This window comes from Schistocerca americana, chromosome 7 (assembly GCF_021461395.2).
Source record: "Schistocerca americana isolate TAMUIC-IGC-003095 chromosome 7, iqSchAmer2.1, whole genome shotgun sequence".
Classification (NCBI taxonomy): Eukaryota; Metazoa; Arthropoda; class Insecta; order Orthoptera; family Acrididae; genus Schistocerca; species Schistocerca americana.
This window is the reverse complement of record NC_060125.1, coordinates 194,857,146-194,883,878: the sequence shown is the minus strand read 5'-3', so window position 1 is coordinate 194,883,878 and position 26,733 is coordinate 194,857,146. Positions and strand designations below refer to the sequence as shown.

General features: G+C 41.9%; 1 protein-coding gene across 1 annotated transcript in view; it reads right to left on the bottom strand.

The window, feature by feature from the left end:
• The window catches only part of LOC124622214 (cytochrome P450 6a2-like), an 84,762-nt gene extending 58,615 nt beyond the window's left edge, over window positions 1-26,147 (bottom strand). Inside the window, exons 1-2 of the mRNA XM_047147862.1 lie at window positions 25,991-26,147; window positions 4,490-4,695 (exon numbers count right to left, since the gene is read on the bottom strand). Of these exons, the coding sequence (XP_047003818.1) occupies window positions 4,490-4,686 (197 nt within the window). The 5' untranslated portion in view covers window positions 4,687-4,695; window positions 25,991-26,147. The remainder of the gene's footprint in view (window positions 1-4,489; window positions 4,696-25,990) is intronic.
• Window positions 26,148-26,733: the final 586 nt, after the last annotated feature.

The window sequence follows — 26,733 nt, the reverse complement described above, 5'->3', positions numbered from 1 at the left end:
ATGTTAGGTTACGAATTTCGTAAGTCAGACGCGGAAAATATGTGCGAAATACTGGAAAATATGAACCGCGTAAACTTACCAAATAATACAAGAAAAGCGTATTTAACTTTTTAGCAACGGCATACGTATTTTCCTCCATCGTTTTCAAACATATCACTTCATTCAAGAGATACATTCGCAAACACGTGTTTGTAAACACTTCACAGATGTTTTTCTACGTGGTGTGATCAAAGATTAATTTTTCATAGTGGTAAAGATATAATTTTTAAACAGTTGACATATGCACGAAACAAATTGACATATGCAGGATATAATTTTAGAACAGATCTTTAAAATTACTGAAAGAGCCGCGGCTTGCGAAATATGTTTATTCATTTAACATCGTTTCTGTTTTTTCCCGTAAAACTTTTAGAACAACTGGAGATACACCTCCACAAAATCAAAAAACCAGAATCGATGTTAAATAAACAAACAAATTTCGCAAGCCACAGCTATTTCAGTAATTTTAAAGATCTGTTCTAAAATTATATCCTGCATATGTCAATTTGTTTCGTGCATATGTCAACTGTTTAATAATTATATCTTTACCACTATGAAAAATTAATCTTTGATCACACTATGTACAAAAACATTTGTGAAGTGTTTACAAACATGTATCTGCGAATGTACCTCTTGAATGAAGTGATATGTTTGAAAATGATGGAGAGAAAAACGTATCCCGTTGCTAAAACGTTAAAAACGTTTCTCTTAGGTTATTTGGTAAGTTTACACGGTTTATCTTTTCCACTATTTCGCACATATTTTCCGCGTCTGACTTACGAAACAGCCGGCCGCTGTGACCGAACGGTTCTAGGCGCTGCTACGGTCGCAGGTTCGAATCCTGCCTCGGTCATGGATGTGTGTGATGTCCTTAGGTTAGTTAGGTTTAAGTAGTTCTAAGTCTAGGGGACTGATGACCTCAGAAGTTAAGTCCAATTGTGCTCAGAGCCACTTGAACCATTTGAACCTCAGATGTTAAGTCCCATAGTGCTTAGAGCCATTTGAACCATTTGAACTTGCGTAACCTAACATCAAACCTGTTCGTGACAGGAATATTCATTTCATCTCACTGAAAAAAAAAAAGAAATTATATTAAGACGAATTACACCTGAAGATGGACGCACAGGGTCCGAAATGCATCGTGTATTGAATAAAACACGAAAAATTATAACTGAAGGCGTTTTTTAATTCATACCGTAGTTTTCGCTTACTTATGGCAGTCTAAGGTAGCCGATGGTAAGTTGGCCATTAGGCGACTCCGGACAGACAGTACTACATGTTAAATTTCATCCTGACTCTTCTTAGCACAGGCTCCTGTCAAGCAGCATTTAAAGTCTTCGGCAGACCTCTTATTTTAATTTTCCCAACAGATCAAAGTCCAAATACGTGAGGTCTGGTAAGCGTGCTGCGCAGAATCGCGAGGGCTTGGCACTTCAGCATTCAGTCGCACCGTTGCTCCGTCTATTTGGCGCACTTGATCCAAATGAAAACCATATACTATATCTAATTTCTTGACTGTCTCATGCAATGTGAAAGTCTGGAACGACTTGCAAGCGAGTTACCCGATAGCTGCAACAGTGGAGCAAAGAATATTGGGCTTCAAGTACATAGATAAATACACGAACAATACGAGAGTGTTTGATCAAATTTGGTGCTATGGGGCAGAGGTTCGCGGAACCTCCTCTGCTGATTGCGAGACAGTGTTTAGAGATGCTGTTGTAGTGCAGGGCAACAATATGTTTTGAAAAGCAGCGGGCGAAAACGCAGATTTGCAGGAGGTCATATCTGTGGTTCTCGTGATCACAGTTATCAGCTGTTAAGTATTTTTAATAACCCTTGAGCTAGCGACCATTGTAACGCCCTCGAATAACGGGTATACTGTAGCTATCCTACATTACATGACGAAAATTTAAACATTAAACACTTCCTCCACTCCAGACAAATTGAGTAAATGGTTAGGTATTATTGCATTAGCTGTGATGTTGGATGAACCTTAGGCTGCTTATAAAAGCACAATTTTTTATAGGAAGCTCCTGAAAAAACCAAAACACCATTATTTTTGGGTATGAAAAGTACCAGTGGTGGGGTTGGCCAGTTCTACAAATCATATTTATGGATAACCATCCAAATTTTTATCGTATGATGTTAAGATGACGTTCTCGGGGAACCTCGAAACTTTCTTTGATATCGCTATCCGTTACCGAGATCTAGAGTGTGAATTCATGCATAAATCTGTGCAAACGGATCTTTAGACGTTTTCGCCCTGTGGCTCACAATGATCTAAACAGCAAACAATAGGAAACCGCTCAAGTTTGGACTGTACAGTCTTCATACATTCATCTTGAAATGCCAGCTTCCGGTTTTCGAAAATCGGTATCTAGTGTGAAAATACACCTAAAAACCATGATTTAAGGTTAAGGCCACTTCTATCAAGTTTACACATGGTAAATCGACAAAATATTTGCTATATGTTCTTAAGATGTTACTCTCGAGGAAGTTTGAAAGATTTTTCAATATCATTACCCTTTACCGATATCCAGAGGTTCAAAGCTACGTAAGATATTAATATAAAATCCGGTCTGGGGTGTAAATGTAGTTTTAACTGGCATAGTGAATACACGGCAAGGCCTCTTCTGAGGTCGTCAGACTTTGTTTTTAGTCAATTGTTTCACAAATAAAACCTTATGACGAGCTGCATCTTTGTAATGGGCATTTTATCACATATAAACACATCAAAAAAAGTTCTGCATCACCTCGGTTCCGAGAGCTCCAGAACCTGTACAGAAAATTGGAATAGAGATCAACATATATATCATTTCCGCCCTTTTTATTGCTCATTAAAACCATACATTGCATGTTGTACCACCATACAGCGAGACCTTCAGAGGTGGTGGTCCAGGTTACTGCACACGCCGGTACCTCTAATACCCAGTAGCACGTCCTATTGCATTGATATAAGCCTGTATTCGTCGTGGTATACTATCCACAAGTTCATTAAGGCACTGTTGGTCCATATTGTCCCACTCCTTAACGCCGATTCAGCGTAGATCCCTCAGAGTAGTTGGTGTGTCACGTAGTTCATAAACAGCCCTTTTCAATCTATCCTAGCCATGGCAGATAGGGTTCATGTCTGGAGAACATGTTGGCCACTCTAGTCGAGCGATATCGTTATCCTCAAGGAACTCATTTCCAAGATGTGCGCGATGGGGGGTGCGAATTGTCGTCCATGAAGACGAATGGCTCGCCAATATGCTGCCGATATGGTTGCACTATCGGTCGGAGGATGACATTCACGTATCGTACAGTCGTTACGACGACTTTCATGACCACCAGCGGCGTACGTCGGCCCCACATAATGCCACCCCAAAACAGCAGGGAACCTCCACCTTGCTGCACTCGCTGGACATTGTGTCTAAGGCCTTCAGCCTGACCCTGTTGCCTCCAGACATGTCTCTGACGATTGTCTCGTTGAAGGCATAAGCGACACTCATCGGCGAAGAGAACGTGATGCCAATCTTAAACGGCCCATTCGACATTCTGTTGGGCACATCTGTACCGCGCTGCATGGTGTCGTGGTTGCAAAGATGGACCTCGCCATAGACGTCGGGAGTGAAGTTGCGCATCATGCAGCCTATTGCGCACAGTTTGAGACGTAACACGACGTCCTGGGTCTGCACGTAAGGCATCATTCAACATGATGGCGTTGCTCTCAGGGTTCCTCCGAGCCATAATCCGTAGGTAGCGGTCATCCACTGCAGTAGTAGCCCTTGGACGGCCTGAGCGAGGCATGTCATCGACCCTGTGTCTCTGTATCTCCTCCATGTCCGAACAACATCGCTTTGGTTCACTCTGAGAGGCCTGGACACTTCCCTTGTTGAGAGCATTCCTGGCAGAGAGTAACAACGCGGACTCGATCGAACCGCGATATTGGTCGTCTAGGCATGGTTGAACTACAGACAACACAAGCCGTGTACCGCCTTCCTGGTGGAATGACTGCTGTCGGACCGACTCCATCTAATAGGCGCTGCTCACGCGCAGTTGTTTACATCTTTGGGCGGGCTAGTGACAACTCTGAACAGTCAAATGGACTGTGTCTGTGATACAATATCGACTGTCAACGTCTATCTTCAGGAGTTCTGGGAACCGGAGTGATGCAGAACTTTTTTTGATGTGTGTACGGATATAACCGAAGGGTAACTGCGGCGACAGAAAATGTTAGACACAAAATTATCTATTCACAGTATTTATTCCCTAGCACAATTACTCAAAGCTTTAACAGAAATTGATAGTTTGTCAGCTGACAATGTGAATTTCTCTGTGTCTTTTACAAGCGACAAAGACGGCCGAAATAAATGCCTTCTGTTGATAGTGTTCGTGATTATGCAAGTGGATGAACAAGTTTGAACAAGAAATTTGTGTTACTCTTTTAGGAGTTTCTTCCTTCGCTTACCGATAAATCTCCAGGAACGATTCTGTTGACGATGTCTTGCCAAGAAATAAGTCTTTGAAATTGCCGAAAGGCACCGAGGGTTCCACACAAGGCACGCCCAGGCGTTGCCAGTAGTTGTGGTTCCACGACAGGTACTTCCATAGCAGCCAAGCAGCCAACACCACCAGGGCGCAGGTAGTAAACCAGTCGACGGCCATGAAGTTTATCTAGAATGAAAAAAAAAGAAAAAAGGCCTCACTTTCTGAAAGATTTAGTAGAAGACACAAAAGCTTTTTAGCCATTAATTTAAATGCCTCTTAGTGATACAAACATGTTGTTTATAGGAAGTACACAGTTATTGCAAAGTATGCAGAGTTTTATACAGGGTGGTCCATTGATGGTGGCCGGGCCAAATATCTCACGAAATAAGCATGAAACGAAAAAACTACAGAGAACGAAACTAGTCTAGCTTGAAGGGGGAAACTAGATGGCGTAATGGTTTGCCCGCTACATGGATCTGCCATAGGTCAAACGGATATCAACTGCAGTGGTGTCAGAGATGTGATATTTTACCTGATTCCTGATATTCGCGGTACACTCGTGAAATGGTCGTACCGGAATATCCCCACTTCATTGCTACCTCGGAGATGTTGTGACCCATCGCTCAGGTGCCTGTTACAACACCACGGTCAAAGTCACTAAAATCTTGATAACCTGCATTTTATTACATATTCGTGTGGTATGTAAAGAAATATGAATATTTTAGTTGGACCACTTTTTTCGCTTTGTGATAGACGGCGCTGTAATAGTCACAAACGTATAAGTACGTGGTATCACGTAACATTCCGCCAGTGCGGACGGTATTTGCTTCGTGATATATTACCCGGGTTAAAATGGACCGATTACCAATTACGGAAAAGGTCGACATCGTGTTGATATATGGCTATTGAGATCAAAATGCCCAACGGGCGTGTGCTATGTATGCTGCTTTGTATCCTGGACGACATCATCCAAGTGTCCGGACCGTTCGCCGGATAGTTACGTTATTTAAGGAAACAGGAAGTGTTCAGCCACATGTGAAACGTCAACCACGACCTGCAGCAAATGATGATGCCCAAGTAGGTGTTTTAGTTGCTGTCGCGGCTAATCCGCACATCAGAAGCAGACAAACTGCGCGAGAATCGGGAATCTCAAAAACGTCGGTGTTGAGAATGCTAGATCAACATCGATTGCGCCAGTACCGTATTTCTATGCACGAGAAATTGGATGGCGACGTCTTTGAACGTCGTGTACAGTCCTGCCACTGGGCAAAAGAGAAATTACGGGACGATGACAGATTTTTTGCACGCGTTCTATTTAGCGACGAAGCGTCATTCACCAACAGCGGTAACGTAAACCGGCATAATATGCACTATTGGGCAACGGAAAATCCACGATGGCTGCGACAAGTGGAACATCAGCGACCTTCGCGGGTTAATGTATGGTGCGGCATTACGGGAGGAAGGATAATTGGCCCTCATTTTATCGTTGGCAATATAAATGGTGCAATGTATGCTGATTTCCTACGTAATGTTCTACCGATGTTACTGCAAGATGTTACCCTGCATGACAGAATGGCGATGTACTTCCAAAATTATGAATGTCCAGCACAAAGCGCGTGTGCGGTTGAAGCGGTATTGGATAGCATATTTCATGACAGGTGGATTGGTCGTCGAAGCACCATACCATGGCCCACACATTCACTGGATCTGATGTCCCCGGATTTGAAGGATATTTGCTGTCATGATCCACAGACAACGCCTGACAACATGCGTCAGCGCATTGTCAATGCATGTGCGAACACTATGGAAGCGAACTACTAGCTGTTGAGAGGAATGTCGTTACACGTATTGCCAAATGCATTGAGGTTGACGGACATCATTTTGAGCATTTATTGCATGAATGTGGTATTTACAGGTAATCACGTTGTAACAGCACGCGTTCTCAGGAATGATAAGTTCACAAAGGTACATGTTTCCCATTGGAACAACCGAAATAAAATGTTCAAACGTACCTACGTTCTGTACTTTAATTTAAAAAACCAACCTGCTACCAACTGTACGTCTAAAATTGTGAGCCATATGTTTGTGACTATCACAGTGCCATCTATAACAAAGCGAAAAAAGTGCTCCAACTAAAACATTCATATTTCTTTACGTACTACACGAATGTCTAATAAAAAATGGGGGTTGCTACTTTAAAAAAAAGGGCAGCGCCGTCTAGCGAGCCATCCATAGCGCCATCTGGTTTCCCCCTTCAAGCTAGACAAGTTTCGTTCTTTGTAGTTTTCTCGTTTGACCCTTGTTTCGTGAGGTATTTGGCCCGATCACGATCAGTGGACCACCTTGTATAAAGAGCACCTCGAACGTTCGTTGGCTGTGTTGATATCTAAATGATACCACGTGTACAGGCGTGCTCAGTGATGATTGTGGGGAAAATGACACGGAGTGAGAGGAACACTCAGAGCTGGAGTATGTATCTCTGCTGCTGACAAGAACATGTAGTTTTGTTACGGTTGTGAAAAAGAGCAACAGGGGCTACATGTATATCAACACCTGTATTCCACAAGGCACATTACGCTATGTGGCGGAGAGCACATTGTATTCTATTGTCATCTTGCCCCCTTCCTCCTTCTCCTACTCCGGACGCTAATGGTTCGCGGAATTTTGTTGGTTAGCAGCCATCTGAGCTCGAAACTTTCCATTTTTAAGTTCACAGTCTTTTCTGGAGATATACCTAGCTGTTGGAAGCAGAACGTAGCCTCTCGGAAATTTGCAAACCACACAATGATGCAGAACGCCTGTCTTGCAACTTCTGCTGCTAGGGGTCGACTGAGCAACTCTGCCACGCCTTCGTGCTTACTAAGTGAACCCGTAACGAAGGGCGCTCCTCTTCTTTGGATCCTTCTATTTCTTCTATCAGTCTTATCTGCTACTGGCTCCCGACTGAAGAGCAATATTGGTCGAATGAGAGTTTTGTTGGCTTCCTCCTATCTGGGTGAGGATTCTTGGTGTGAGTCTGGCATCTGCCTCACATGTGATTAGTTTCATGTAGTCGTTCCAAATTAAATTGCTCCGTCCGCAGATACCTAGATATTTTATGTGTATCACTGTTTTCAGTGACTGTTCTGCAGTTGGATATGTATACAGTAATGGGCCTCCCGCCAATTTATGTGCAGTACGTTACATTGCATACGACGAGAGTCATCTGCTAATCATTGCACCAAGCGTCGATCCTTTGCCGATCTTCCTGCATTTCGTAAACAGGAAATGAGGTTTAATCCTGCTCAGCACTTCGGGGCCGAAGTACAAACTGCTGAAAATGCGGCATGTCCGCGTTTATCTACCTCAAAATGTCAGACAGCACGGACCAACAACGACAAATGCTGTCACAAAGTGGGCGACCATCTCACAAAGTGCCGACAAACGGCAAGTGTTTACGCCGTCAATAAAACCGGAGATAGGTAGGCGATCGGACTGTTCGCGATTTGTGCCACGGAAGTTGATGAAACTGTTGCACATTCTACTGACACGTATGGCTGAAGTATGCCTTACGTCGTGCCTAACGTCGCATTAGTTAGCACCTGGATCTGTAAGTTCAGTCGGGACGAAGTATAGGCACGGTTGTAGTGCACAGCTCTTTGTAACATATTAGTTTGGTGCATAAGTTAGTAGAGTTCTTGTTTTGCATGTTGGTATTTCTGTTGTCATGGGTTTATTTATCGATTGTCATTTTTTATTTGTAGTACAATGTTCTTACTTGAGTTTACATATTGTCATTTTGTTATTTGGAGATAGTGAATGGAACTGTGGCCGACAGAAAACGGAGTGCCAAGTGGAGAAATCTGAACATTTCCGATATATTCTTCCGTTTGAGTTCAGTACAAGAGTGACAGCAGTGAAGGAAGCCAGAACATTTGCGCTCTATGTGGGGATAGTACCATTGGACAGAGCACTGCAAGAACACGGTTTTCTCGTTTCAAGGAGGATGGTTTCCACTTTAGTGACTCTCCACGCTCAGGAAGACGTTCCGGACTGAATGAAGAACTTTTAAACGCATTAACTCACAGTGATCCACGTCATTGTACTCGAGAACTGCCAAACGTGATGAACTGTAATCATTCCACAATCGTGAGAGATTTTCATGCAATGGGGAACGTTCAAAGATCAGGTATACAGGCACGCAAATCACAAAAATCAGCTTGTGGTGCCGGCCGTGGTGACTGAGCGGTTCTAGGTGCTTCAGTCAGGAACCGCACGACTGCTGGGTGGCAGGTTCGAATCCTGCCTCGGGCATGGATGTGATTAGATTAGATTAGATTTACTTTCATTCCAATTGATCCGTAGTGAGGAGGTCCTCCAGGATGTGGAACATGTCAGAGAAACAACAATACATGACAAATATTTACAACTAAAACAAATAAGCTAATGTACCATTCCACAGGTCCCAAGTGGAATGATCGTCATTTTTTAATGAACACTAAGAGTCATTTTACAAATACTATTGCACTGAATTTAAAATAAAAAAGTTTTTTATTTATTTATAAGGTAAGAAACATGTAATACAACTACTGTAATACTTATTTACAATGAACACATTACTGCACTGAAATGGTGCAGAAGTTAGATTATACTTACACACTTACACACACCCAAGCACACACACACACACACACACACACACACACACACACACACACACATTTTCAGTGAACACATTACTGCATTGAAATTGTGCAGAAGTTATGTTGTACTTATATACAAATCAGTTGGTTTTCCTAAGATATTCATCAATGGAGTAGAAGGAGTTGGCCACCAATAAATCCTTTAGGCTTCTCTTAAACTGAATTTCATTGGTTGTTAAGCTTTTTATGGCTGCCGGCAAGTTATTGAAAATGTGTGTTCCTGAATAATGCACACCTTTTTGTACAAGACTAAGTGACTTTAAATCCTTGTGAAGATTATTCTTATTTCTAGTATTGATTCCATGAATTGAGCTGTTGGTTTGAAAAAGTGATATATTTTTAATGACAAATTTCATTAAGGAATAAATATATTGGGAAGCTGTAGTTAGTATCCCTAGTTCCCTAAACAGGCTTCTGCAGGATGTTCTTGAGTTCACACCACATATAATTCTTACTGCACGTTTTTGTGCCCGGAAAACTTTAGCTTGGCTTGATGAATTACCCCAGAAAATAATCCCATATGACATTATGGAATGAAAGTAAGCATAGTATGCCAGCTTTTTCATTTTTATATCCCCTATGTCTGACAAAATTCGCATTGCAAACAGAGATTTGTTAAGACGCTTCAGCAGTTCTGTGGTGTGCTCCTCCCAGTTGAATTTATTATCAAGCTGTAATCCCAAGAATTTAACACCGTCCACTTCTTCTATCTTCTTGTCATCATATGTTAGACATATACTCTTGGGACACCCCTTACAAGTTCTGAACTGCATGTAGTGTGTTTTTTCAAAGTTTAGTGACAAAGAATTGGCTAGGAACCAGTGATTAATGTCCACAAATATTTTATTGGCTGATCTTTCTAAGACTACACTTGATTTGCTATTTATTGCAATGTTTGTATCATCAGCAAACAAAACAAACTTGGCATCTGGTAATGTTACTGATGAAAGGTCATTGATATACACAAGAAAAAGTAAGGGCCCCAAAATGGAACCTTGTGGGACCCCACATGTAATTAGTTTCCAGTTGGATGATGCCTGATAGCTTGATACATGTCTCTTTCCTAATAACACCCTTTGTTTCCTGCCAGAGATATAAGATTTGAACCATTTTGCAGCATTTCCTGTTACACTATAATATTCTAGTTTACTTAAAAGGATATTGTGATTTACACAGTCAAATGCCTTTGACAGATCACAAAATATACCAGTTGCCTGCAATTTTTTGTCTAATGAATTAAGTACATTTTCACTGTAAGTGTAGATAGCCTTCTCAATATCAGAACCTTTTAGAAATCCAAACTGTGACTTTGACAGTATGTTATTTGAGATAAGATGGTTATAAAGACGACTGTACATTACTTTTTCGAAAATTTTTGAGAATGCTGGCAACAGTGAAATTGGACGGAAATTTGATGCTATTTCTTTATCTCCCTTCTTAAACAGTGGCTTAACTTCAGCATATTTCAGCCATTCGGGAAATATTCCACTGATAAACGACTGGTTACACAGATAGCTTAATATGTTACTTAGCTCAGAATCACATTCTTTAATTAACTTTGTTGATATTTCATCATACCCACTAAATGTTTTTGATTTTAAAGATTTTATGATGGACGTTATTTCTGTAGGGGTAGTGAGGGTCAAATTCATATTATGGAAGTTACTTGAAATGTCTGGTCTAAGGTAATCCATTGCAGCATCTACCGAACCTGACAACCCCATCTTTTCAGTAACAGTTATAAAATGTTTGTTAAAAAGTTCTGCAACACTATACACATCTGTCACCAATGCATCTTTTACTCTTAATGCTATTTGTTCCTCTTCATGTCTGGTTCTACCGGTCTCCTCCTTCACTATGTCCCATATTGTCTTTATTTTGTTATCTGATATGACTATCTTTTCCTTGTAATATATTTGCTTTGACATCCGTATTAGAGTCTTTAATATTTTGCAGTATTTCTTATAATGTGCTATAGCATCAACATTGGAAATGTTTCGGATTGACAGATACAGTTTTCTTTTTGTTTTACAAGATACCCCTATTCCTCGAGTAATCCATGGCTTCTTTGTAGACTTTGCTCTAACCTTGGTAAGTTTTGGGGGAAAGCAGTGTTCAAATAAGGTAAGCACTTTATTAGCAAAAATGTTATATTTTTCATTCATGCCATGAGCACTGTAAACATCAGTCCAGTGAATGTCTCTGAGGAGTGTCCTAAAATAATCAATTTTTGGCTTACTGATTACCCTCTTGAGCTCAGATTTAACAGATTTTATATCCTGTTCAGTATTAACATTTAACAGAAGGAACTGCATGTCATGGTCTGAGAGGCCATTGACTATTGGTTTTGTAATATAATTTTGTTCATTTGACTTTTCTATAAAGATATTATCAATGGCTGTTTGTGAGCAAGTGGTTATCCTAGTGGGGAACTTTACTGTGGGAATTAAGTTGAATGATAGTGTTACTAACTCAAATAGGTTCTTATTGGGAGAGTCTTTAAGGAAATCTACATTGAAATCACCAGCAACCACTATTTCTTTGTTTTTGGTTGTTAAATGGGCCAGTACAGCTTCAAGGTGGTTTACAAACAGATTAAAGTTACCTGCAGGTGCTCGACATACACTTAATATTATGAAAGATTTTTTGTGAAAATCTAATTCTGTTGCACATGCTTCCATATGCTGTTCTAGGCAAAATTTATGAATGTCTATGTTCTTAAATTTATGACAGTTCCTGATGAATGTGGCAACTCCTCCTTTCTCCATTTCTGATCTACAAAAATGAGATGCTAACCTAAACCCTGTAACACTTAAAAGTTCTATACCAGTGGTCACATGATGTTCAGAGAGGCAGATTATATCAGCTGGGTTTGAAGACTCTAATTCATTTATGCACATAGTTAATTCATTAATTTTATTTCTCAGTCCTCGAATATTTTGATGCAATAAAGATAGCTGACATTTCACATTGACTGACTTAAAATTGGGTGGAGTTAAAATATCTGCTGACAGTTGAAAATTCTTAACCAATGGCTGTTTATGTTGATGTAATAAGCTGGAATTATGTTTTTTGATTTCTTTCTCAAACTGAAGGTTTGTCTCAGTTCTAACCTCTCTTAAAATTTGTTTTCTTTCTGTCCTCCCTACCCTAAAAAAGGGTCTTTTCTGAATCCTATAACCACTGGTATTTTACCACTCATGACAGTGCCTCCCCCCTTTAACTTTCTTGCTATTTCCCCAGCCAATTTACCCTTCCCCTTCCTGTTGAGGTGAAGGCCATGCCTAGTATAATCCCACCTACTGATAGAATCAACATGAACCACACCAATGTGTGACCCCGCACCTGACATGAGCAGCCGTTCCAGCTCCAAATTAACTCTCTTGACAGAAGAGTTCAAATGAGGTCGGTCATGGCGCCCAAGAACAGATACAAACTCAACACTGGTATGCCTCGATGCTGATGCAATCTTCGCCAGGTCACACTCTACGCTGTACCCAGGATCTCTGTCAATACTGTTACCTGCCCCACCCACTATAACCACGGTGTCTTCCTTAGTGAAATCTTTGCAAAGTGATCCTAAATCCTCTGTCACCTGCTCCAGACCAGCACTAGGTTTAAAAAAATTGGTGACCTGGTATTCTGATCCTAGTTCATCCTGCAAGAGTTGGCCAACACCTCTTCCATGGGAGCTACCTAACAACAACACTTTCTTTCTCTTTACTGATTTCCCTACATTCTTACTTTTCAATTTGCTGCTGAAAGTTTGTTGTGCCCTGTCTACACCTGTAACTGCTTGAGGCTCACCAGCTTCTAACTGAAGCAACAGGTCAAATCTATTTTCCACATTCACCATAAAGCTGTCAGACAAAGTTCTAGGCCTGTTCCTCCTGTTGCCTGTTGCCACTTCCCACCTCTCTTTACCCTTCTCCCTCCTTAACCTGTCAAGATCTCCCCTGGCCTTGTCTAACTCAGCCTGAAGGGCAGCAATTTTCCCCTCCTGTTCCAGTATCTTCCTATCTCTACTACAAATCCTACAAAACCACTGATGAGTCTCATTTACTTCCCCTATTCCCACGCCACTACAGTCACCCACATGGAAAAAACTACAGCACCCATCACACCAAAGCCCCGACCTAACAATTCTACGGCAAGTCAAGCACTTTTCACTCATGATAAACGTAATAATTTATTAAGAATAAGTCAGTTAAATTACAGATAAACACGAAAATATGGTTACACAAATTTGGCCTATACGCAACTGTGTGTAAACAAAAACAAAAGTGCAAAGTTTCTGAAACAACAAGTTAAACTTTACGCTACTTTCCGGAAATGCTAGTTAAATAATGAAGAGGTACGCTAAGTTAAATTGCTGGAGAGAGCAAGGAACAACTAAACGAAATTCTATAGGTTTGCTGCAGCAGAACGTAAACAGAAAATACGACTGTACGGTCTTTTCGCGTTTTCTGCTATATTACGTAAAGAGAAATGAAACCTTTAATGGTACACTTAAACGGCACACTAATACACTTATTTACCACGTAATTAGTACTAATCTATGTGTTTTATAATCTAAAATAACTTATCTTTACGAGAACACCAAACCTCGCGCTAGTCGCTCGGCTGCAGGGCTGCCAACCTGATGTGTGTGATGTCCTTAGGTTAGTTAGGTTGAAGTAGTTCCAAGTTCTAGGGGACTGATGACCTCAGACGTTAAGTCCCATAGTGCTCAGAGCCATTTGAACCATTTTTGAGAAGAGAGCTCCGACGTCAATCCCTGTTATAATTATGACATCACTTACACTTCCGTTCGACTACAACGGCAGCGAGACACTGGTACGTTCGTAACTAGAAGGGTGGACTGAGGTGCTCCACGGATGCGACACACTCTCGTCTTTGAACAGGATGTACTTCCTCACGTAGAAACACCTCGAGATATTGTCCACGCCACGGGATCCTGTAGAGCATGCCAGTCAAAGCTTGTTGTCTCCACTGTGTGCGTACGGTGGAACGAGAGACCTGAAAGTGAGCCAAACCTCAAACATTTTTTACGTTCAAACGGTACATTTACGAACATGGGTTCCTCATCAGAGCTTTGTCTACTAAATCCCCTCTACAACCCTGGGGAGCCTGCAGTAGGACCTGTGAAACATTCTGTGTATTGAAAACCATTACTATGCGCCGCGATTTAAAGTGCGAGATGTACAAAACATTCCTGGTGTTTCGTATCACATAAGAAATACTCCTGCAGATACGAAGAAAATGCTTTTATTCAGCTTGAATGTAATCTCCACTGGCTACAGCAGACCTTTACTAACGTTTGTACAACTGTCGCAAAATGGAAAGCGGCAACGGATATTCCTTTTGTTATCCAAGTAATGATGTCACACTTCTTTCATGTCCGTTGAAACATTGGATTGTTGCGTAAGTTCGTTGCGTCTTTCCGTACATTTAATAAACACAACAGATACACATAGCATAGACTTTAGTCATAAATTATATATTTTCCTTTGCTATTTTCAACTGTCTGCCAATGAAGGGGTAACTTTTCGGTTCCGTGACTGTAGAAATCACGTGCTTTTGAGGAGAAGAACTCGTCAAGCATTGTTCGAAGCGCATTTTCATCCGAAAATAAAATTCCTCGAAGGCTGTTTGATCGAGAGCGGAAAAGGTGAACATCTGAGGGCGCAAGATCAGATGAATAACTTCCATACAGCATTTTTTTCTCAGTGTAACAGTAAGCAGTAAGCAGCTGACATTGTCGTGCAGTAGCATCACTTCCTGGTCGTTGTTCTTGGATTGCGTCACTTCACGCAGTCTTCCTGGTCGTTGTTCTTGGATTGCGTCTGCAAGACGTCTCAGTTGTTGACAATAAATGTCATCAGTGATGCTTACACCTCGGACACGCAGTCTGTAGTTCACCATATCGTCGCAGTTCCACCAGATACGTAACATTATATTTTGTTGATGTGCGTGAGTCTTTGTGTGGGGAGTTGCTGCGTTGTTTGGGCTCGACCATTCCTTCCTTTTCCCTTATGTTAGCATAAAGACACCATTTATCGACACTAGTAATGATACAGGGTAGAAATGGTCTTGTTGTTCACGAACCAATTGATCACGAGCAAGCAGAGATCGTATATGGCCACCTGCTGTAAAAAATGGTTCAAATGGCTCTGAGCACTATGGGACTTAACATCTGAGGTCGTCAGTCCCCTAGAACTTAGAACTACTGAAACCTAACTAACCTGAGGACATCACACACATCCATGCCTGAGGCAGGATTCGAACTTGCGCCCGCAGCGGTCGTGCGGTTCCAGACTGAAGCGCCTAGAACCGCTCGGCCACAGCGGCCGGCCCCTCTTCTCAGATTGTGTGCGTAGCGTGAAGCGGGAGATTTTAGAGTGATCCGATCTTCAAACTTATTTTATATTAAAACGGTACATTTCCAGACTAGGTTCCTTATAAAAGCATTACCTACTACATTCCCTCCACGACCTCTAAGAAATCTGTAATAGAAATTGTGTAACGCCTATGTAAACGCGAATAATCTGCAGAAATGATACAAAAATGCTACATACATTATACATGGTATGTCAAAATTGATAGCGAAAACTGACACAGATCAGAGTGTATGAGAACAGAAGCAAACGCGTTATAGTAATCATGACTCCAAAGTACAGTATAACATGCTGACCCAGTTAGTACTAATGCATTTGAAGCGTAAACTATTCAATTAGGTCCACATTTAAGTGGGCTTAAGTGTGACGTGAACCCCTAAGCTGTTCGTGAGTAAATCCATAAAATTACCATGCACTAAAAACCGAATGTAACGAACAAAACAATACCTATAATTTAATCTAAAGGTACAATCACAACATTTTTAGGAACTAACGACATAAAAATGTATTACATCATACAAGCCTGCTTAAAATATTCATGCTACAAGGCATGAGCACACAGTAGATTTCATTTTGCTTGTGTATATCTTCTACACGTTTCTAGTTTAGTAAGGTGAACGTGTATTATGTAACATAACAATTTAAAGCAAGTTTGTTTACTTAATTGTGTGAACAAATTCTAGTTGGTGGAATGGTGTTTTACCGTCTCTGCTTCCTCGTTTTTATCCTGTAATACGGAATCAGCAGGTTTCCGTCATTTGGTAAATTTATGTTAACTTTGCTTTCAGATGCCCTTCATGACGTCATTGTCGTCAGTTAATCTAAGGGAGGCAAGTGAGGTGTGCCTGGCATATGCAAAATGTGTGGCTCAAATGGCTCTGAGCACTATGGGACTTAGCTTCTGAGGTAATCAGTCCCCTAGAACTTAGAACTACTTAAACCTAACTAACCTAAGGACATCACACACATTCATGCCCGAGGCAGGATTCGAACCTGAGACCGTAGCGGTCGCGCGGTTCCAGACTGAATCGCCTAGAACCGTGAAAAATGTGTGAATTTTGTGTTACGTGGCATTATTTTTTAATTGCTCATGTGTCGTGTAACGGTCAAGCAGGGGCGTAAACGGTGAAAAAATGGGCATTCCGACAGGATGTGGCAGACAGTTAAATCTTGTTCGGCATGCGGACAAAGTGGTGGGGGAACGCCACTTACCAATGACGATAGATAAAAAGGCAGTGCCCAATACGCAACATAGTTAAAATGACTTCCTGCCTGCGGGAGGGCCGAGAGTATGTCGTCCGAGCGGCTGGGAGAGGCTTAATAATCCTGAGCTTATTCCCATGAAGGGAGGACCAATGGCGATGCGAAAGGGGCACCACCTCCTGAGAGACGGCAGCACAGAGATCGTTGGAGGGAATATAGGAACTAGTGGGCTGATGTACAAGGATCGCAGCCTTGGTAGCAGCGTCAGCAGCCTCGTATCCTGGCAGACCGACATGACCAGGAACCCACATAAACTGCACAGTGGCTCCACCAAGAGTGAGCAAGTGACAGTTTTCCTGGACCCGTTGCACTAAGGGAAGGGCGGTGTACAGCGCACATAGACTTTGAAGGGCGCCGAGAGAGTCTGAGTAGAGGACACAATAGAAAATTCGGAGTAGCCCGATGTACTCCATGGCCTGATACAGGGCGAAGAGCTCGACTTAAATACCCGGTGATCAAAAAGTCAGTATAAATTTGAAAACTTAATAAACCACGGAATAATGTAGATAGAGAGGTAAAAATTGACACAGATGCTTGGAATGACATGGGGTTTTATTAGAACCAAAAAAAAAACTCCCCATATTGCTAGACGCGTGAAAGGTCTCTTGCGCGCGTCGTTTGGTGATATCGTGTGCTCAGCCGCCACTTACGTCATGCTTGGCCTCCCAGGTCCCAAGACCTCAGTCCGTGCGATTATCCGCTTTGGGGTTACTTGAAGTCGCAAGTGTATCGTGATCGACCGACATCTCTAGGGATGCTGAAAGACAACATCCGATGCCAATGCCTCACCATAACTCCGGACATGCTTTACCGTGCTGTTCACAACATTATTCCTTGACTACAGCTATTGTTGAGGAATGATGGCGGACAAATTGAGCATTTCCTATAAAGAACATCATCTTTGCTTTGCCTTACTTTGTTATGCTAATTATTGCTATTCTGATCAGATGAAGCTCCATCTGTCGGACATCTTTTGAGCGTTTACATTTTTTTGGTTCTAATAAAACCCCACGTCATTCCAAGCATGTGTGTCAATTTGTACCTCTGTATCTACATTATTCCGTGATTTATTCAGTTTTCAATTTTATACTGACTTTTTGGTCACCCGGTACTGAGCAGTGTGCCGGAAGCCGATATCTGAAGACGTGGGCGCCAACAACGAAGGCACACCCGAACCACGGTCAGTCCGAGAGCCATCAGTGTACACAAAGGCACTATCGCGAAATAACATGTCAAGGTCGTGAAACTGAAGGCGATAGAGCGACGCTGGAGTAGTGAACTTAGGAAGCGAATGAAGGCCAAGGTTAGCACGGGCAACTTCACGAAGCCAAGGTGGTGAGGGTTTCACACCCACTAGGAAAGTTGCAGGTAGTGTGAAGTTAAACCGCCGAAGCAAGCGCCGAAAGCGCACACCAGAAGTTGGCAGAGAAGAGGGACGAGCCCCATACTGGCGATCAAAGGAATCATTGAAGAAGGAGGTCTATGATGCATGGCCCCGCATGACAGACAAACGGAATGCATGCCTGCTGAGGAGAAAGTCACGGCGGTAGGACAGTGGTAGTTCAGCAGCTTCAGCATACATGCTGTCAACTGTCAAAAGGCGCCAGTAGCCAGCGTGTTTGATACTGTGACTGAAGATGAGAGACCACAAGTGAAGTACAGTCGCTAGCCATAATTTTAATGACGTCTCAGAGACCTGGTACTGACAGTAAGTAATTGCAACTGTAATTACTTACATGTAAAATTATTGATGAAATTTAATATAACCCCCCCCCCCCCCCCCCCCATGAACCATGGACCTTGCCGTTGGTGGGGAGGCTTGCGTGCCTCAGCGATACAGATAGCCGTACCGTAGGTGCAACCACAACGGAGGGGTATAGGGGTATCTGCTGAGAGGCCAGACAAACACGTGGTTCCTGAAGAGGGGCAGCAGCCTTTTCAGTAGTTGCAGGGGCAACAGTCTGGATGATTGACTGATCTGGCCTTGTAACACTAACCAAAACGGCCTTGCTGTGCTGGTACTGCGAACGGTTGAAAGCAAGGGGAAACTACAGCCGTCATTTTTCCCGAGGGCATGCAGCTTTACTGTATGGTTAATGATGATGGCGTCCTCTTGTGTAAAATATTCCGGAGGTAAAATAGTCCCCCATTCGGATCTCCGGGCGGGGACTACTCAAGAGGACGTCGTTATCAGGAGAAAGAAAACTGGCGTTCTACGGATCGGAGCGTGGAATGTCAGATCCCTTAATCGGGGAGGTAGGTTAGAAAATTTAAAAAGGGAAATGGATAGGTTAAAGTTAGATATAGTGGGAATTAGTGAAGTTCGGGGGCAGGAGAAACAAGACTTTTGGACGGGTGAATACAGGGTTATAAATACAAAGTCAAATAGGGGTAATGCAGGAGTAGGTTTAATAATGAATAAAAAAAAATAGGAATGCGGGTAAGCTACTACAAACAGCATAGTGAACGTATTATTGTGGCCAAGATAGACACGAAGCCCATGCCTACTACAGTAGTATAAGTTTATACGCCAACTAGCTCTGCAGATGACGAAGAAATTGAAGAAATCTATGATGAAATAAAAGAAATTATTCAGATAGTGAAGGGAGACGAAAATTTAATAGTCATGGGTGACTGGAATTCGACAGTAGGAAAAGGGAGAGAAGGAAACATAGTAGGTGAATATGGATTGGGGCTAAGAAACGAAAGAGGAAGCCGCCTGGTAGAATTTTGCACAGAGCTTAACTTAAACATAGTTGACACTTGGTTCATGAGTCATGAAAGAAGGTTGTATACATGGAAGAACCCTGGAGATACTAGAAGGTTTCAGATAGATTATATAATGGCAAGACAGAGATTTAGGAACCAGGTTTTAAATTGTAAGACATTTCCAGGGGCAGATGTGGACTCTGACCACAATCTATTGGTTATGAACTGTAGATTAAAACTGAAGAAACTGCAAAAAGGTGGGAATTTAAGGAAATGGGACCTGGATAAACTGCCTAAACCAGAGGTTGTAGAGAGTTTCAGGGAGAGTATAAGGGAAAAATTGACAGGAATGGGGCAAAGAAATATAGTAAAAGAAATATGGGTAGCTCTGAGGGATGAAGTAGTGAAGGCAGCAGACGATCAAGTAGGTAAAAAGACGAGGGCTAGTAGAAATCCTTGGGTAACAGAAGAAATATTGAATTTAATTGATGAAAGGAAGCAATATAAAAATGCAGTAAATGAAGCAGGCAAAAAGGAATACAAACGTCTCAAAAATGAGATCGACAGGAAGTGCAAAATGGCTAAGCAGGGACGGCTAGAGGATTAATGTAAGGATGTAAAGGCTTATCTCTCCAGGGGTATGATAGATACTGCCTACAGGAAAATTAAAGAGACCTTTGGAGAAAAGAGAACCACTTGTATGAATATCAAGAGCTCATATGGAAACCCAGTTCTAATCAAAGAAGGGAAAGCAGAAAGGTGGAAGCAGTATATAGAGGGTCTATACAAGGGCGATGTACTTGAGGACAATATTATGGAAATGGAAGAGGATGTCGATGAAGTTGAAATGGGAGATATGATACTGCGAGAAGAGTTTGACAGAGCACTGGAAGACCTGAGTCGAAACAAGGCCCCGGGAGTAGACAACATTCCATTAGAACTACTGACGGCCTTGGGAGAGCCAGTCATGACAAAACTCTACCATCTGGTAAGCAAGATGTATGAGACAGGCGAAATACCCACAGACTTCAAGAAGAATATAATAATTCCAATCCCAAAAATTACCGAACTATCGGTTTAATAAGTCACAGCAATACTGACCCTACGGCTTATCTTAGAAGCTAGATTAAGGGAAGGCAAACCTACGTTTCTAGCATTTGTAGACTTAGAGAAAGCTTTTGACAATGTTAACTGGAATTCTGTCTTTCAAATTCTGAAGGTGGCAGGCGTAAAATATAGGGAGCGAGAGGCTATTTACAATTTGTATAGAAACCAAATGGCAGTTATAAGAGTTGAGGGGCATGAAAGGGAAGCAGTGGTTGGGAAGGGAGTGAGCCAGGGTTGTAGCCTCTCCCCGATGTTATTCAATCTGTATATTGATCAAGCAGTGAAGGAAACAAAAGAAAAACTCGGAGTAGGTATTAAAACCCATGGAGAAGAAATAAAAACTTTGAGGTTCGCCGATGAGATTGTAATTCTGTCAGAGACAGCAAAGAACCTGGAAGAGCAGTTGAACGGAATGGATAGTGTCTTGAAGGGAGGATATAAGATGAAAATCAACAAAAGCAAAACGAGGAAAATGGAATGTGGTCGAATTAAGTCGGGTGATGTTGAGGGTATTAGATTAGTAAATGAGACACTTAAAGTAGTAAAGGAGTTTTGCTATTTGGGGAGCAAAATAACTGATGATGGTCGAAGTAGAGGTGATATAAAATGTAGACTGGCAATGGGAAGGTTGTTGTTGTTGGGATGTTTAACGGGGACTAAACAGCGAAGGTCATCAGTCCCCAATGGGAAGGAAAGCGTTTCTGAAGAAGAGAAATTTGTTAACATTGTGTTTTGATTTAAGTGTTAGGAAGTCGTTGTTGAAAGTATTTGTATGGGGTATAGCCATGTATGGAAGTGAAACATGGACGATAACTAGTTTGGACAAGAAGAGAATAGAAGCTTTCTAAATGTGGTGCTACAGAAGAATGCTGAAGATTAGATGGGTAGATCACATAACTAATGAGGAGGTGTTGAATAGGATTGGGAAGAAGAGAAGTTTGTGTCACAACTTGCCTAGAAGAAGGGAGCGATTGGTAGGACATGTTCTGAGGCATCAAGGGATCACCAATTTAGTATTGGAGGGCAGCGTGGAGGGTAAGAATCGTAGAGGGAGACCAAGAGATGAATACACCCAGCAGATTCAGAAGGATGTGGGTTGCAGTAGGTACTGGGAGATGAAGAAGCTTGCACAGGATAGAGTAGCATGGAAAGCTGCATCAAACCAGTCTCAGGACTCAAGACCACAACATCAACATTTAATATAAAATGTTCAATTAATTTCGTTTTGCTTTTTACCGGCGGTTGTTCTTAGAGTTAAGTATATTATATGCGTCCCAAGAATACTCGCCTCCAAAGCGGCCCAGGTAAGCTCAAAGGATGGACTTCCCTGGTTTCGTCATAAAAAATTACACTATTTAGCCTATACACTATTTGGCCATCTACAACTGCAAAAATAAATTTTTTAATCACATTAATTCGAAGTTATTAAACAATAACTCATCATTGTTATAAAATTACAGAGAAGCTTCTTTGTTTCTAAATGCAGAAATAATAATTAAATTTGTCATTACGAAAATATTTGCAAACAGGTTCGTACATTCGCCATACTTCGGTATGCAAACAACTGCCGGACAGGGTACTAGCAGTACAATTGCCTGCTGAAACAACCTGACTAAATGACTGCCGAAGTAAAAATGCTGTTTGTAAATTATATGAGTTACTATCGAAACATTAAATATTTTTCCCCAATGGTCAGTTAGTCTGTTTACAGTTGCAGGCATGCTTAGAGAGTGTAGCGCCCCTGCATTATATTTTATAATATATTAAAAATACGCCGGTTACTTTGGTCAAGCGGTTCTAGGCGCTTTCGTCCGGAACCGCGTTGCTGCTGCGGTCGCAGGTTCGAATCCTGCCTCGGGCATGGATGTGTGTAATGTCCTTAGGATAGTTAGGTTTAAGTAGTTCTAAGTCTAGAAGACTGATGACCTCAGATGTTAAGTCCCATAGTGCTTAGAGCCATCCATTAAAACTACCTATACATCTATTGTCTTAAAACTTTGTAGAAGAAAACAAGTGGAAGTAAAGAAACATTTTATTTACTGTGCTATATTTTGAAGCTTTTTTTGTACAACACACGTGATGTACATAGCAAAATACAAGTTTGTTATAAAACAAGCATATGTGAGTAATTAAAGTGAAATTTATACAACAGTCTGAAAAACAGGAAACTAATAAAGTGAAAGTACCGAAACAAAATTATATCCGTGTGGTTCTAACACATGTAAGAGATTATTCATAGTCACTTCCTATAATCCCCTCACAGTCAGTGTCTACAGAATGATAATAATTTCCTGGGCGACACTCGTGATGCTGTAAAATTGTGTTGTACATTTTTCAGTTTCTTCGTCTTCTTCTTTGACCATGTCCTTTTTTCCACTCCTTCTTCTTACACTCGCAGTAAGTGATGTCTGAGAATATGATATATTATTACAGAACTTGTGGGAAAGTGGGGAGATTTAGTTCTTCATTTCCTGGTCTTTCTATTTCTCAAATGTTATTTCAAACTCGTCTCGATGCAAAGGCTGGTTAAAAAGTAGTGAGCAGCACCATTATTGGTCCTCCTATAATCAACTTGCATAATCCGAAGTGCACGGTTTAGTGTATACTTGAGCTGATAGCGAGATGATCCACCTGGTATACCTCCTTTGAATTTTGTTACCATCTATGTCTTTAGCACCTTTATCTTTTGCTGTGGCATCCATGGCTTTATTTGAAAGAAAGGTTTCCGTTTTCACCACTGAAAGCTTGCTGCTGATCTGCTTCATTCCTTCCACCCTGTGTTGGGCAACAAATACATGTCTGAAGTCTTTTTTTGCCTTTTCAGACAGACCAAAATACTTTATCACATTCCATATACGTGTGGCCAGGTCCAAGGACTTTATGATATATGGTGTAAATATGCTGATTTTGCCTTAAGATGCACGAGTGGTATTTCAAAATTTGGTTATTGAAACATATATTAAACAGTACTGTAAATAGTCTTATAATCACAAGCATTAGACTATTTCTGTACTTCAAAAAAACACATACCTGAACCTTCATTAAAGATATTAGCAATTCTCCTTCTGTCCACCATTTCGCTTACACTAGTTGTATTCAAAGTGCAGTTCAGCTATTGGCTTAGAGCTTAAATTGTATCATCAATGCAGGATCTCGCGTGTACTTCTTTCACTCAGAAGAGATTCGTGCTTTAACTTACCAAATGTGCATTTAGATCAGTTTCTTGTGAAATGTCACTTGCAGCAATTGTACTCCCAGCCCCTCAATTTCTATTTCAGTTAACAACTGCAGGTGGAGAGTACACACTGAGGTGACGGAAGACGTGGGACAGCCATATTCAGATATATAGGTGACGATAGTATCGCGTACACAACGTATAAAAGGGCAGTGCATTGGCAGAGCTGTAGTTTTTACTCAGGTGATTCATGTGAAATGGTGTCCGACGTGATTACGTCCGCATGACGGGTATTAACAGACTTTGAAAGCGGAATGGTAGCTGCTGCTGGACGCATGGGTCATTCCATTTCGAAAAATCGTTAGGGAATTCAATATTCCAAGATCCACAGCGTCAAGGGTGTGCCGAGAATACCAAATTTTAGTCATTACTTCTCATCTCGGTGAATTCAGTGGCCAATGGCCTTCTCTTAGTCACCGAGGACATCGACGTTTGTGTAGAGGTATCAGTGCTAACAGACAAGCAACACTTCGTGAAATAACCGCAGAAATCAGTGTGGGACTGATGTACCACAAACGTATCCGTTAGGACAGGGGGCGAAATATGTCGTTAATGGACTATGGCAGCAGATAACCGACACGAGGGCCTTTGCTAACAGCACCACATCACCTGCATCGCCTCTGCGTCGCCTCTCCTGCGTTCGTATCCACACCAGTTGGACCCTAGACGGCTGGAAAACCGTGGTGTAGTCAGATGAGTCCCGATTTCAGTTGGAAGAGCTGAAGGCAGGCTTCGAGTGTGGCTCAGACCCCACAGAGCCATGCACCTAAGTCTTCAACAAGGCCTTTGCAAGCTGGTGATTGCTCCATAATGGTGTGGGCCGTGTTTACACGGAATGGCCTGGCTGCTCTGATCCAATTGAACCGATCATTGACTGTAAGTTGTTATGTTTGGTTACTTTGAAACCATGTGCAGCCATTCAACAAGCAACAGTGTCAAATCAGCAGGCCACACTGGTCACGATTGGTTCTGAGTAACATTCTAGACAGTTTGAACTATAGATCTGTAAACCCAGATCGCCTGATATGGATCCCATGGAAAATTTATAGGACATAATCGAGCTCTCAGTTCGTGCACAAAAATACTGCACTGTGGTGTGCGTACTGTAAGACCTTCGGTACACGTACCATCAGATTATTTGACTTGTCGCTCTAACGAAGTAGGCGAGTGTCAGCAATATGTCTCGTGGTCTTATCGTGGCGTGTTCATCTTCATCCGTTAGGTCAGACGATAGAAATGCCACTTCCACGCTTAGAGTAGCAGATTGACGGTGACCAACTTTAAACATAACTTGATTAATTTTCACACACATTTACTAAAATAATAACAAGAGTAAAAATAACTTAACTTGGTTCTGGATGCTATTTACAATTTACAATCTGAAGTTCCTTTGGTCTTGTTACGTTAATGTTATTCTCACATCTCTGATACTTGACAAAGTGTCTATACATTTCTTTTCATGGCTATGTACAGGAATATGATAATCTTATTAGGCGCAGACTGAAACTTGACTACAGACTAATGCAGACTAATGCAGACTGGTACAGACAGGTGCAGATAAATGCAGACTGACTAATCGGAGGTCTGCACACTCGTTATAATACCTCGCGCGTTCATGTATCACTGCGCGAGTGTGATCCGCGAGGAGAAAAGGTTCTACGTTAGCAGCAATCTCATTGGCTGCGTTACACATTAATACGCGGATCGGTGGAAGCAGAATTTGGTCCGTCTCTATGACAACGCCATCTCGTAGTGCGGAGACGGACGTGCGCTGCGCCTGCGCTGTTGTGCTTATGGGGGCGCGCTCTAGTGGGAAAGTTGTGTACGCGCTGACTACGCGGAACTATGTACACAACATGCACCTTTAACGCTTTCGTTATTATGGACGGGTGTATAGGCAGTTTAGCCCAATATTTCTGGATGGGACTTCGAGTGACTTGTTGAGTCCGAGCCACGTCGAGTCGCTGCACTGCGCCGGGCAAAAGTAGGTCCGTCACAATACTGGGAGGTATCCCCTACCTCAGTAGAAATGTGGGCTGTTGTGTACACTGCTGGAAATATAACCAGCACGCATGTGCCGGACATACCTGATTCCAACGCCTTTCTGTACGTTGACGTAGGCGAAAGGTCGCGACGTCACAGACAGTGGTCAGTTGGTACAGTAGTAGGTGCAGTCTTGCGGCCGGCAGGTAGCTGCTGCAGTAGCCAAAGCGAGAGAGAAGCGTGTTTGTTACGCACGGGCGTCCCCACAGCACTGACTCCTCGTGAGGGACTGCGCTCCTTTTATAGGCCGGCCATTATCTACACGCGTGACGTCGGAAGCTGCCCCGTTGCCTCTGCGCTACATAACGCTGCCACTTGTCAACGGCGGAAGATGTTCACTATGTGAATGTAATTGGGGTGTTAGGTACAACTGTTTCGACTCTGAACGTGTCTGAGGTACAGCTACGGAGTCAAAAAAATTTACATACATACTTTAGTATGTCAACTATTTAATATACACTGATGGATAACTAAAGAATAACATCTCTAAGGACGTGGCGTGAGGCAACATATTTTAGTGAATCATCGAAGGTCGCTGAAAGTCATAGTAAAGAGAATTTTATATTCCTGAGAGCCTGCAGTGTAAGCTAGTTGGACCACGCAATGAAAATTCTACAAGTAATACGTAAAGACCCAAAAATAACACTTTTCAAGGAAATGGATGTGTACACACACATACTAAACTACCCAGCCAAATTCTAAACGAAAAAACTGAACTTCAGCAAAAAGTTTAGTTTGAAAAAACTTTCGTCGAAATTTTAGAACGCGTTAATAGACAACATGATAA